Source organism: Piliocolobus tephrosceles, chromosome 13 (assembly GCF_002776525.5).
Source record: "Piliocolobus tephrosceles isolate RC106 chromosome 13, ASM277652v3, whole genome shotgun sequence".
NCBI lineage: Eukaryota > Metazoa > Chordata > Mammalia > Primates > Cercopithecidae > Piliocolobus > Piliocolobus tephrosceles.
In genome coordinates this window covers 17,867,289-17,881,722 of record NC_045446.1, presented here as the reverse complement: position 1 = coordinate 17,881,722, position 14,434 = coordinate 17,867,289, and the positions used below count along the sequence as shown (strand labels likewise).

The following is a 14,434-nucleotide window of genomic DNA, read 5'->3' as shown; positions in this document are numbered from 1 at the left end:
AAAATGCATGTAGAAAACACATAATGATACGGAAAAAGAAAAGGTTTTCTTTGACACATTGAGAATTCAGCACCAGAGCAGTAAGATTTCTAATAATAATCATATGCTGGAAGAATTAACAGAGAATCTGTAGCTCTCTTCATACGCCACTGGAATCTGACTTTCCCTTTCTCAGTGTCCTCTACTATTCCCCTTCCCATTCTTTCCTCTCAGGTTCCAGGTTGGTAAAACTCTTTTTCCCCTAGGGCAATTCTCTTTTAATTTATTTTACACAACTGTGGCTCTTCAAGATGGAAAACTGATGCCTGAACAAAGATTTCACAAATCATATCTCTGCCTCCAAGTCCCACAGGAGGAAAGCCTAGGAAGGTTAACTACTAAAATATAGTTGATCCTCATCATTCACGAATCCATATTTGCAAATTCAACTACTTGCTAAACTTACTTATAATCCCCGAATAAACATTCATGGTACTTTCCTGGTCATTCACAGACAAGTTCAGAGCTGTGAACATTTTGTGTTGTCTATTGTGCACATTCCCAGCTGAGGTAGACAAGATAACACTCTGCCTTCTTGCTTCAGCTCTTACACTATAAACAAGTGTCTTTTTCATGGTTTATTTAGTGCCATGTTTTCACATTTTTGTGTTTTTTGTTGGTGCTTTTGTTGTTTAAAATGGCCCCTAAGTGTAGTGCTGAAATGCTGTCTAGTATTCCTAAGTGCAAACAGGATGTGATGTACCTTAGGGAGAAAATACACATGTTAGGAAAAGCTTCAGTCAGACAAGAGTTATAGTGTTGTTGGCCAAGAGTTCAATGTTAATGAATCAACAATATATATTAAATATGGTAACTCCAAACAGAATAAAACAAAGTTATGTATTCATTGATGGAAATGTTGTGACCAAAGGGTTGCAGGATCTTAACGCTGTATTTCTCTTAGAGGCAATGATTCAATATTCACTAATTTAGTGTTCTCAGTGGCTTTACAGAATATAACTACTACGAGTAATGAGACTCACTATACTTAGATATGCGTATAATTAAAAACCAACTTCCTCCGATCACCATTATAATCCTCTGTAATTTCAGACTGAGGAAGCAAACAAAACAAAATTTTCATTCTTGCTGTATTCAAGATGTTTTCAGAGTTTGTTCTTAAGCACTATAATCATATCCACAGTGTTTGATCTATACTTACAGGTTTCATAAAAAGTTACTACATACAAAATGTCCACCAGCAGCATTCAACTTGCTTGGACCTAAGCAATACCAAAAGAGTCTTTTCTAAAAATGTTTATCTCTTACTTAGTACTTGCCTGTTTCAAAATTGACCACATATTCCTATACTCTTTATTTTACATACTGATACAATGTAGTGTGTTATCATTTGCTATCATCATGTTTAATATTTGTCCAATTAAATACAGCTAACTTAAATAGCTCATCCTATAGAATTATAAAACTGGAATATGTAGTTCTAGATCAGCAACTCTCTTTTCCTAGAGAGTTACAGAAGCTATCAAATAGCATACCTAAAGTCAAAGTGACAAAAAACAAAGACTGAAAATGAAACTAACTCACAACAGTAATTTAAAACAATCCTTTAAAAATGTATGTCTATAATTCAAATACTATCAGTAATGTTCCTTAAGGGCAATGTATATGTAATTAAAAAGATGACTGATGAGAAATGCAAAGGCCTGATCATTATTACGATACCAGTACTGAAAGTCCTCATATTTACCTTCTTTAATGCTTTTACTAAATCTGCATAATCGCCAGCTTCCAGTTTGGGGTTTTTTACTAGTACTTCTACAGCCTCTAGGGCCTCTTTTCTCTCTTGCCATTTTTTTGCCTCCTGCAAGATACAATATGAGTCATTTGTAACAGAAAATAAGAGAGCAGAATAAAAGTCTATTTTTTGCACTCTGTTAATTCAAAGATATATAATTTTTTTAAAAAGTTATAAAACTGGCCAGGCACAGTGGCTCATATCTGTAATCCCAGCACTTTGGGAGGCTGGGGCGGGCAGATCACGAGGTCAGGAGATCGAGATCGTCCTGGCTAACACAGTGAAACCGTCTCTACTAAAAATACAAAAAATTAGCCAGGGGTGGTGGCGGGCGCCTGTAGTCCCAGCTACAGTCCCTTGGGAGGCTGAGGCAGGAGAATGGCATGAACCTGGGAGGCAGAGCTGGCAGTGAGCCAAGATCACGCCACTGCACTCCAGCCAGGGCGACACAGTGAGACTCCTTCTCAAAAAATATATATATTTTTTTATAAATATATATTTTATTATATATTTATATTTGCCTAGTATATATATACTTATATATAAATATATATATTTATATTTATCATCTAGTAGATAAAAGCCAGAGATGCTGCTAAACATCATACAATGCACAGGATAGCTGACAAAAAATGTCAACATGCAACTTATATTTTATTAAAAGCAATCCTTTATTTCTATATTTATTTTATAAATATATATATTTTATAGATATATCAGAAGCATACATTATATATTATATATAATCATATATAATATGTTTATATGTGTTACATATTGTATATAAATATATCTATAATATATATTTTATAGATATATATTTTATAAACATATATAAATATTTTATAAACATATATAGATATATATTATATATAATATATATTACATATATAAAAAACTGGAGGCAATCAGAACAATTGTTCACATATATAAATTTTTGTTCATACATAAAAAGTATTTTTGTAAGATGTTATAACTAAAGTAATATAATAAACCGAATGCCATAGACGTTTCATTCTCATTTTCTAGGCAAACATTAGTAAGCAGATGTCAAAAAGAAAACATTAATAGAAAGCATTTCTAGCCCCACCCATCTTACAGTGGCACAATTACAGGAGAGGAATTTCTACACTGACAGCATTAAAAAGACCAGAGAAGAACAATCACATAACCAACAACTCACTACTACAGCGGTGGTTGGGATAAGACTGTGTTTCTCAACTGGGGATGATTTTGTCTCCTAGGGAACATCTGGCAATGTCTGAAGACATTTTTGATTGTCATGACTTAGGCAGATGGTATTACTGACATCTAGTGGATAAAAGCCAGAGATGCCGCTAAGCATCATACAATGTACAGGACAGCTGACAAAAAAATGTCAGCAGTGCTAAGGTCAAGAAACCTTGGGGTAAAGTAGTGGCAGTAGAAATGGAGAAAGGGGAGAAATCTGGAGATCTTTAAAGTTAATCAGAGAGAAAATGAGAAAAAGGAAGTCAAGAATGTTCTGGTTTTATGGCAAGACATGTTTTTAAAAAGTGCTATTATATATGTATAAAGCAGTGTGGGAGCAAAGAGGAAGAAGCAACTAACTCACTCTACTAGGGAAGATATGGGGTGGAAGGGGGTGCACCAGGCAAAGGCTCAGCAGAGTGTTCTAATTCTATTCAAGTAATTATTTTACAAGAAATAAATGAAAGAAGTTTAACTATTACTTACAATTTTGTCATAAAAGTCTTTGGGAAGTTTGGAAAGGATTTCTACAGCTTCTAAAAGCTCATAAGCATCTATCTGTGGCACCTCATCACCATCATCACCACCTTCAAGGAGAAAAACAAACCTTAAAAATGGTTTAAATTGTTTTACTTATCAGTTATATCAGTCCTTTCACAATCCTGATGAAATTTTAATAGAGAAGGGACCAGACTTATTAAAGCTACTTGCAACTTACATTTTATTAAAGGCAATCCTACAAAATATGCCTAATGAACACAGATTCTTGTGGCAGTGCCAGTTCTGGTTAATTTTTGCAGAAACCAGTGTTTAAAATTGGCTTACCTCCTTCAGCATCTCCACCAGCAGACTGTTGTTGTTCTAATTTAGCTTCTAGCTCTTGTTGGGAACGAAGAAATCGAGTAGGTCTAGGAGCACTTATTGGCAGTTTGACCCATTCTTCTTCTAGTTCTTTCAACTGCAAATATTATATAATATTTTAAATAACATCTGCATCTCCACCATTAGTTTAACATACTTAATACTTACATTTATTGACATATCAGGACCCATTTCTTTCTTTCTTTTTTTTTTTTTTTGGAGACAGAGTCTTACTTTGTCACCCAGGCTGAAGTGCGGTGGCATGATCTTGGCTCACTGCAACCTCCACCTCTTGGGTTCAAGCATTTCTCATGCCTCAGTCTCTCTAGTGGCTGGGATTACTCGAGTGGCTGGGATTACAGGGGTGCACTACCACATCCGGCTAATTTTTGTATTTTTAATAGAGATGAGGTTTCACTATGTTGGCCAGGCTGGTCTTGAAACTCCTAAGGTGATCCTCCTGCCTTAGCCTCCCAAAATGCTGGGAATACAGGTGTGAGCCACCGTGCCTGGCCTCCAATTTCTTATTTACGTGGCTCTACCAGGGCAAACAAGAAAAGATTCATTCATTCATTAAGAGATAGGGTCTCAACTCTGTTGCACAGGCTGGACAATTTTGGCTCACTGCAGCCTCCACCTCCCCAGGTTCAGGTGATCCTCCCACCTAAGCTTCACGAGTAGCTAGGACTACAGGCTGTGCCACCACGCCCGGCTAATTTTTTTTTTATTATTTATAGAGATAGGGTTTGCCATGTTGCCCAGGCTGGTCTCGAACTCCCGGGCTCAAGTGATCTGTCTGCCTGGGCCTGCCAAAGTGTGAACCACTGCACCAGCGGAAGAAAATGTATAATTAAATTATATTTCTTTTACAGCATAAGTCAAACCAACTTGAATTTACTATAAGGAAGACGTATGTCTAAGCACTAAGAAAGAACAGTAAGTCCCACTTTTTAAGACACTCTCATTAGTTCATTAATTCAGATACATTTACATCATCAGAAGAGTCTCCAAAACCAATTGTAATAAAAAGCCAGAAAGAATGTACTTCACATAGATAGTAAGTTCTGCCACCCAACAGAATTGCAGAGAAAGTGAGTTATGCTCAGAAAAGCTGACTTCAAAATTAAGAATGAAAAATCATAATAATTATTATTTTTTTTGAGGCGGAGTCTCACTCTGTCGCCCAGGCTGGAGTGCAGTGGCCAGATCTCGGCTCACTGCAAACTCCACCTCCCGGGTTCACACCATTCTCCTGCCTCAGCCTCCCGAGTAGCTGGGACTACAGGCGCCCGCCACCTCGTCCGGCTAGTTTTTTGTATTTTTTAGTGGAGACGGGGTTTCACTGTGTTAGCCAGGATGGTTTCGATCTCCTGACCTCATGATCCGCCCGTCTCGGCCTCCCAAAGTGCTGGGATTACAGGCTTGAGCCACCGCGCCCGGCCGAAAAATAATTATTTTTAAGGACAGAATATCAACAACGATAGGCAGAAAATATTTTCATATTAACCTTACGCAAAAGCAACCAGAAAACTTTTTGTCTCACCTGAACAGAATTTATATTTTGTAATGGGGGTCTCAGAGCATCTCGAATCCATCTGTAAATCTCCACAGCAATCAGTTTGGCTTCATCTCGAACAGCCTTCTCTCGAGACTCAAAGAGTTTTGGCAACACTTTGATAATTGGCTTAAGCAAGATGATTTTGGAACCAAATTCACTGCAAGTAAAAAATTGGGGAAAAACTGTCAACATGCAATGCGATTAAGTAAAGCATTAGCTTTTCTTCATTCAAACATAGTTTCATATCTATATAATTAGAAGAATTACGTAAGTTCAGTTTTTTTAAGGCAACAAAAGGAACTCACAACCACTTACCTACTAAGGTGTTGTTCTTCCAAGAATATTATTTAATGTGTAGGGCCCAAAATAATACTACCATTTTAAAACAAACTTTCTAGGTAAGCAGACTAGGAATAATTAAAACCTATAAAGGATCAACATGTGTAATACCTTTTTTTTTTTTTTTTTGAGATGGCATTTTGCTCATTGCCCAGGTTAGAGTGTTATGGCGTGATTGCGGCTCACTGCAACCTCTACCTCCCGAGTTCAGGTGATTCTCCTGTCCCAGTCTCCTAAGTAGCTGGGATGACAGGCGTGTGCCACCACACCCAACTAATTTTTGTATTTTTAGTAGAGACGGGGTTTCACCATGTTGGCCAGGCTGGTCTCGAACTCCTGACCTCATGTGATCCACCCACCTTGGCCTCCTAAAGTGCTGGGATTACAGCTGTAAGCCACCATGCCCAGTCTAATACCTCAAATATGTATGTATATACATACAAAGCTTACAAATATAAACTAGTTTATAAATATTTAGATGAATGAAATCTACTTTTAATAAACCTTTAATAGCTCCTATAATTAAAGTGATTCATTTACCTAGATAGATCACAAATCCTGCCAGTATTTTGTTCCTGACTTTGTGGCTATCACACTATAACTCTGGGCATCTTAAATCTTTCACTGCGTCAGTTTTTTATGGGGAAAATAGTTGCATTTTGACTTCTTTCAAAAAGCATATTTTGCCGGGCGCAGTGGTTCACACCTGTAATCTCAGCATTTTGGGATGGCGAGGCGGGTAGATCACCTGGGGTCAGAAGTTCAAGGCCAGCCTGGCCAATATGGGGAAACCCCGTCCCTATAAAAACACAAAAATTAGCCAGGCATGATGGTGGGTGCCTGTAACCCCAGTTACTTGGGAGGCTGAGGTGGAAGAATCACCTGAAACCGGGAGGTAGAGGTTACAGTGTGCCGAGATGGCGCCACTGCACTCCAGCCTGGGCAACAGAGCAAGGCTCCATCTCCAAAAAAGAAAAAAAGCGTATTTAACCTTACATATCTGTCATAGATTACATTTCCACATTCCCAACTGGCCAATTTTAGCTATCTAATATCACTATTAACATTTCTGAGTATCAAATTCTAGAGCAGAAGAGATTTATTTATGAAAGAACACTGAAATTCTGTATGAGTAGTAGGACCCAAATATATTATTTTTCTATTATCTAATGTGCAGAAATTTATCTCATGTGAGCAAATGCAACAAAATTATTCAGTAATAGCTACTAGTGTACTCCAGCGATTTTTTTTTCTTGGTTTTTGTTTTTAATTTTTTGGAGATAGGGTCTCACTATGTCATCCAGGCTGGAATGCAGTAGTGTGATCACAGCTCACTGCAGCCTTGACCTCCCCTGCTCAAGCTGTTCTCCAGACTCAGTGCCCCAAGCAGCTGAGACTATAGAGGTGCACCACCATGCCCAGCTGGTTTTTTTTTTGTATTTTTTGCAGAGACGGAGTTTCTCCTTGTTGCCTAGGCTGGTCTTGAAATCCTGGGCTCAGGCAATCTGCCTGCCTCAGCCTCCCAACCCAAAGTGCTACGACAATACAGGAATGAGCCACTGCTCCTGGCCTTAATCATCATCATCATCATCATTATTATTATTATTGAGATAGTTTCTTACTCTGTTACCCAGGCTGGAATACAGTGGCACAATCATAGCTCACTGCAGCGTCACCCCCTGGACTCAAGTAATTTTCTTGCCTCCTGAGGAGGTGGGACTACAGGCGCAATAAAAAAAGAATTTTTAGTAAGATACCTGGCTATGCAATATAGTTTAAGTATAAATATCATAAGAATAACCTACATAATCTCTAACATTTCTTTTAAAATGCCTTTATATTTGGCTCAGCCGATTAAAGAAAAAATGAGAAATTATAGTAGCAATAAACCATTTTGTTTTAGTGATATTTAACATGGTGCCCGAAGAACCTAACATTTGAGATTTCTTAAATCTTCCTATATATTATAACTGTTTCATCTGACTCTTTTTTCCTTATAGGCCTACTTCTGTAAAGAAAAAAAAGATGGAGCAAGTCCACATGGAAAATAGACACCTTAATAAAACAAAACCTAATTTTGATACTAAACATATCACTATAGAAAACACAAAAGGGTACTAGAAACCTGTTTTAGGTACCACAAATGTTTCTGGTCACCTGAAGCTCTCACTAACAAAGCTTTAGCAAGCTCTGGAACCCAGGATCAAGCAGTTTGGCCTCAGGGTTCTTGAGGGTCCCAGAGAGCTACCTAGTTAAACTATAGATTCCGAAATGCTTTAGGACAAATAAAGAATCACACAGGGATGGGATACATAACAATATCTATGAGGAAAACATGAGATATACCTAACTTGTTATTATCCTACCCTTATTTTCCCAGTTTAGCTAAAAAATGAAATAACCAGAGTACACAGCACTCCAGACTAGAAACTTACAATTTAAACCTAGAAGATTATAGGCCAGGTGCGGTTGCTCACATCTGTAATCCCGGCACTTTGGGAGGCCGAGGTGGGATCACTTGATGCCAGGAGTTCCAGACCAGCCTGAACAACATGGTGAAACCCCATCTCTATTAAAAATACAAAAATTAGCTGGGCATGGTGGTGCTCACCTGTAGTCCCAGCTACTCAGGAGGCTTGAGGCACAAGAATCACTTGAACCCAGGGGCGGAGGGTACAGTGAGCTGAGATCGCACCACTGTACTCCAGTCTGGGTGACAGGGCGAGACCTTGTCTCAAAAAACAAAACAAAACAAAAACACCAAAGATTATAGTATATTTTTTAAATTCAGACACCACTAAGGACGTAAAAGATTTATTGATATAAGTATAGTTCTGATAACTAAGACAAGTCACTAAATTTCTAAGACAATAGAATGAGCATACTGTTACTACTCAGAAAAACATCTGCTTGCTATACCATAATTGGCTAGAAACAAGGAAACTTCATTCACGTAAAAATCTAAGCAAGTCAAATTTTATAAAAGTACATTATGAACAAAGCAAACATAATATTAAAGACCTATAAATCAAAGATCGTTCAACAAAATTCAAGAGTTTTTATACTTTCACAGAAGATAAACACCAAAGGAAACATTTTTCTCCAAGATGTAGGTCATACACAAAATCACGAGAGGTGAGGTGGATGATCTTCATTCTGTGAGCGTTTCACTATAGCCGCTTTCTAAAATATCTCATATAGACAGTACTTGGGGACAGGATATCAGATTAGAAGAACTGCCAAATCTGAACAAACTAGTGATCTGTCTAATTCAGATTTCCACAGCAAATTACAGCCACTTGTTCCTGAAAGAGATCCTATTCATGAAAAATTTCATGGCCAAACAACAAGGAAGTCTAGGGTTGAAAAGAATTTACTACATAAGAGTAAATGTTACTGTTCTATTTGCTTTCACTGTGATTCTCTTTAAAGGCATATAGCATTTGCTTCTACTTTACTAAAAAGGCACCTAAATAAAGGTTTGCTTTAGTCCATAAACTATATCTTTAGCCAACATCTCAAAGTATAGACTTCGAAAGTCTATACTTAAGATAACAAGAGAAAAAGAGCTGCTTAAATACCCTGAGGAGTAGTTTTCCAACAAAAGGCCAGTACTTTTTTTTTGCAGTGCTTTTCCACCAAAAGGCCAATTTTTTAAATGTATTTATTTATATATTTTTGAGTCTTGCTCTGTCGCCCAGGCTGTAGTGCAGTGGTGTGATCTCGGGTCACTGCAACCTCTGTCTCCCAGGTTCAAGTGATTCTCCTGCTGCAGCCTTCCGAGTAGCTACAATTACAGGCACGCGCCACCATGCGCAGCTAATTTTTTTATTTTTAGTAGAGACAGGTTTCACCATGTTGGCCAGGCTGGTCTCAAACTCCCGACCTTGAGATCTGCCTGCCTCGGCCTCCCAAAGTGCTGGGATTACAGGAGTGAGCCACTGAGCCTGGCCATATTTATTTTTTAAAGAGACAGGGTCTTGCTCTCTCACCCAGGCTGAATTGCAGTGGCACAATCACAGCTCAGTGCAGCCTAGAACTTCTAGACTCAAGGAATCCTCCCTACCTCAGCTTCTTCTTTTTTTTTTTTTAAGAGACAGAGTCTCGTTCTGTCACCCAGGCTGGAGTGCAGTGGCGCAATCTCGGCTCACTGCAAGCTCTGCCTCCTGGGTTCTTGCCATTCTCCTGCCTCAGCCTCCCAAGTAGCTGGGACTACAGGCGCCCGCCACCACGCCCAGCTAACTTTTGGTATTTTTAGTGGAGACGGGATTTCACTGTGTTAGCCAGGATGGTCTCGATCTCCTGACCTTGTGATCCACCCACCTCAGCCTCCCAAAGTGCTGGGATTACAGGTGTGAGCCACCGCACCCGGCCCTCAGCTTCTTTTTTATAGTGGCAGGGTCTCGCCATCTTGCCCAGGCTGGTCTTAAGCTCCTGGCCCCAAGTGATCCTCCTAACTCGGCCTTCCAAAGTGCTTGGATTACAGGCATGAGCCACTGCCCTCAGTTGAAAAGCCCAATTCTTAATCTGATAACAGGTCAGAAATCTCTATTCATCTTCATTAGAAAGGGATGCAGATAAAATAACTACACAACACACTTGAAGGCTAAAATTAGTCACACTTGGGGAATGACTTTCCTTGCTCAGGTCACTTTTCTTGCTTGTTTTGGCATGCTAAGTCAAATTCTGCAGTTTCCATTTCTGTTTAAACCAGGAATCCAAACTCAACTGAGATACTCTAGTTCAGGGGTCCCTAACCGCTGGGCTGTGGAGCAGTACAGTGGTCTGTTAGGAACCAGACACAGAGCAGGAGGTGAACAGCTGCCAAGCAAGCATGACCACCTGAGCTCTGCCTCCTGCCGGATCAGCAAAGCATTAAGGTTCTCATACGAGTGTGAACCCTACTGCGAACTGCACATGTGAGGGATGTGCATACTCCTTTTGAGGTGGAACAGTTTCATCTCAAAACCATCCCCCATCCGCAACACACAATTCTTCCGTGGAAAAACTATCTTCCATGAAACGGGTCCCTGGTGCCAAAAAGGTTGGGGACCATTGCTCTAGTTAACAGAACTAAAACAAGTCTTACCTTAAGGCTTTCCTCAGTGTCTCTACACAGGCCACTATGATCTTGGGATTCTTATTGTCCAAGCCTTTCAAGAGCTCTTCTTGCACAGCCTCTCCTTTCTCAATCTCTATGTACATAAGACAGATCTCTATGCCCAGCTCCTTGGCTTTGGCTTTAGGTTGGTTGAATACTTTACTTACAACACCTGACACAACTTCTCCTGTGGTTCTGTAACATATTATAAAGAACAAAGACCCCACTTCAGTAGTAAGAATTGGAAAATGGTCATGGAAAAGGGGTGTACAAATACTTTTACAAATGCTAGAAATACAGTAAATGAGTCTTTAATTTTTAAATTTATGTTCAAGAATATTTTAAAAACTTACGTTAACCATAAAATTTTAAGACATGTCATAGCAGACATAGTAACAGTTTATAAATATAGAACATTCAAACAAAAAAGTAAAGATCCCTTGATATTCCACCACCCAGAGAAAACTTCTTTCAACTTTTTGATATCCCTCCTTCCAGACCTTTCTCTAAGTGTGTGTGTATATGGACATACAAATATATTTTACAAAAGTAGGGTTACAGAATGCTTGATTTTTATTTATTTATTTATTTATTTGTTTGTTTGTTTTTTAAAGAGACAGGTTCAGTCGGGTGCAGTGGCTCATGCCTGTAATCCCAGCACTTTGGGAGGCTGAGACGGGCGGATCACCTGAGGTCAGGAGTTCAAGACCAGCCTGACCAAAATGGTGAAACCTCGTCTCTACTAAAAATACAAAATTACCCGGGTGTGGTGGCGCATGCCTGTAATCCCAGCTACTCAGGAGGCTGAGGCAGGAGAATCGCTTGAACCTGGGAGGTGGAGGTTGTGGTGAGCCAAGATCGCGTCATTGCACTCCAGCCTGGGCAACAAGTGCAAAACTCTGTTTCAAAAAAAAAAAAAGAGAGGATCTTGTGCTGTCACCCAGTTGGAGTGCAGTAGTGGGATTATAGCTCATTGTAACCTTAAACTCCTGGGCTCAAGCGATCTTCCTGCCTCAGCCTCCTGAGTAGCTAGGACTATAGGCACATGCCACTGCATCTGGGCAAAATTTTTTTAAGTCGTTTTTAACACTTTTTAGGAAAAGAGGATTTCTTCACAGAGGGAATGGATATGTACCTTTAATAACAAAAGACTACTCTTGACTCCTTAATAAGACTTTACAATAACTTTACTGCTTTGAATCTCTTCTAAATGAAATGAAACCTATACTACTGGGAATTAGAAGAACTGAGTGGGTTGAGATTACATGCAGTATTTATCAAAAAATAGCTTCTGGTATCAGAAGAGAAATTAAAAAGTGATAGCTTTGCTAATGGTAAAGGAAACCCAGTGATGCCAGTTAACCAAATTGTCGAATTAATGATGATCTTTACTGGTATAATCTTTGAAGTTAAGTCAAGTATGTATTTCTTGTGCAATTAAGTCAAGTGTTTCGACTTTTTTTTTCGTATGGAGGGTTCCTTTCAATAACCCAGAGACTCGAGTTAGGAAAATCAGGTCTATGAGGTATGGGATAGTAGGATGACTAGAAATCTGTCATTCACAGATCAAGTTAAACAGGCCAGGAGTCATTGAGGTTGTTTAGTAAGCATTACCTCCCCCAAGAAATAAAAATGCCTAATGAACACAGGGAGATGATTCTAACATCACCTAAGAACCCTTGTAAAAAATTTAGTTTTTTATAATGCCCAAATCTCTTCAGTGAAATTCTGATAATTCCTTTACTGACAATCTCTCAGTTTATTTTTGAAGTTTACTGACTCTTCCTTTTAGTTTAGAATAATTCCCATACAAAAAGCTTAAAAGGGGCTGGGCACGGTGGCTCAAGCCTGTAATCCCAGCACTTTGGGAAGCCGAGACGGGCGGATCACGAGGTCAGGAGATCGAGACCATCCTGGCTAACACACGGTGAAACCCCGTCTCTACTAAAAAATACAAAAAACTAGCTGGGCGAGGTGGCGGGCGCCTGTAGTCCCAGCTGCTCAGGAGGCTGAGGCAGGAGAATGGCGTGAACCCAGGAGGCGGAGCTTGCAGTGAGCTGAGATCCGGCCACAGTACTCCAGCCCGGGCAACAGAGCGAGACTCTGCCTCAAAAAAAAAAAAAAAAAAAAAAAGCTTAAAAGGAAAACCACTTGGTCATCAAACCTTAAAGTAAACTCTCAAAATATTATTTCTAATTTACTCCTCTACAGATCTCATGTACCATTTAGATTTCGGGGAATAAAGACTGAATGAAAACAAGTATTAAGAAACTGTGAGGCCGGGCGCGGTGGCTCAAGCCTGTAATCCCAGCACTTTGGGAGGCCGAGACAGGCGGATCACGAGGTCAGGAGATCAAGACCATCCTGGCTAACGTGGTGAAACCCCGTCTCTACTAAAAAATACAAAAAACTAGCCGGGCGCGGTGGCGGGCGCCTGTAGTCCCAGCTACTCGGGAGGCTGAGGCAGGAGAATGGCGTAAACCCGGGAGGCGGAGCTTGCAGTGAGCTGAGATCTGGCCACTGCACTCCAGCCTGGGCGACAGAACGAGACTCCGTCTCAAAAAAAAAAAAAGAGAAAGTATGAAAGTAATAAAATTCATCTATTCTAAAACTGCTTAATAACTAAGGACAATGATCTACAAACACATATAACTTATGTAACACCAAACAGGGGTTTTTATCAGTAAAGTTGGAAAGAAAGTACTTACTTTCCTGCTACATGCGCATTTTCAACGTAAACCAGTGCAGCTTCTAATCCTTTCAATTGAACCACTGCATTGGAATCAGTGACAAATTTTTTGATCAATCCTAAAAATTTGGACCATTCTGGGCTCTTTTCATCCTTTATTTTCTGGAAGATCTTCAGGGCCTCTTCATACCCACTTAACCTTGCTTTCCACAGCTAAAAGAAAAGTAGTATTTTGAAACAAAACACAATTTAATGATATTATCATCTACTGTTAATTTGAGCAGGAGGGTGTGAGAGTAAAAATGAATACCCCACATCAGGTAATGTGAACAAAGGACCCCATGACTGGAAACAATAAAAGAGTTTAAGAAATTGGCAGTTTTCAAAAAAGATTAGCTAATAAACTTCTTACAAGTGTTTAGTGTTTATGATACTCTGCCATTCATAATAGGCTATTATAAATGAATCTCACATTGTATCTAAGAATTAGTTATTACTTCTTTATAATATTGTATTAAAGATGTGACAACTCAAACATGAGAAATCACCCCGATGAAACTGCCCCATCTCCAAAGTATATGCTGTTTTTTGGTTCTATTTTTGTATAATCATTAGGCAGCTTTATATTACACTGTATATTAATTTCAGCCAGTAGATTTCAGACATTTTTACTGAAGTATTCTTTTTTCATTAATTTATTAAACAGGTGTTTAATAAACAAAAATCAATTCAGCTCTGGCCCTTGTGGAGCTTACACTCCAGCAGGAGGGGACATTAAGCTATCTTACAAATAAGTTTAAAATTAACAAAACATTAAGTACTACAAAGGAGAAGCAACTTGGTGCTATGAAAGTATATATT

General features: G+C 39.1%; 1 protein-coding gene across 4 annotated transcripts in view; it reads right to left on the bottom strand.

Annotated features, from left to right (window-relative positions):
• The window catches only part of CKAP5 (cytoskeleton associated protein 5), a 101,141-nt gene that overhangs the window by 64,381 nt on the left and 22,326 nt on the right, over positions 1 to 14,434 (bottom strand). For all 4 annotated transcript variants that reach the window (XM_023215693.2, XM_023215696.2, XM_023215695.2 and 1 more), the window contains exons 3-8: positions 13,593 to 13,786; positions 10,873 to 11,079; positions 5,430 to 5,601; positions 3,851 to 3,983; positions 3,512 to 3,612; positions 1,748 to 1,861 (exon numbers count right to left, since the gene is read on the bottom strand). In XM_023215693.2, coding sequence (XP_023071461.2) covers positions 1,748 to 1,861; positions 3,512 to 3,612; positions 3,851 to 3,983; positions 5,430 to 5,601; positions 10,873 to 11,079; positions 13,593 to 13,786 — 921 coding nt within the window. The remainder of the gene's footprint in view (positions 1 to 1,747; positions 1,862 to 3,511; positions 3,613 to 3,850; positions 3,984 to 5,429; positions 5,602 to 10,872; positions 11,080 to 13,592; positions 13,787 to 14,434) is intronic.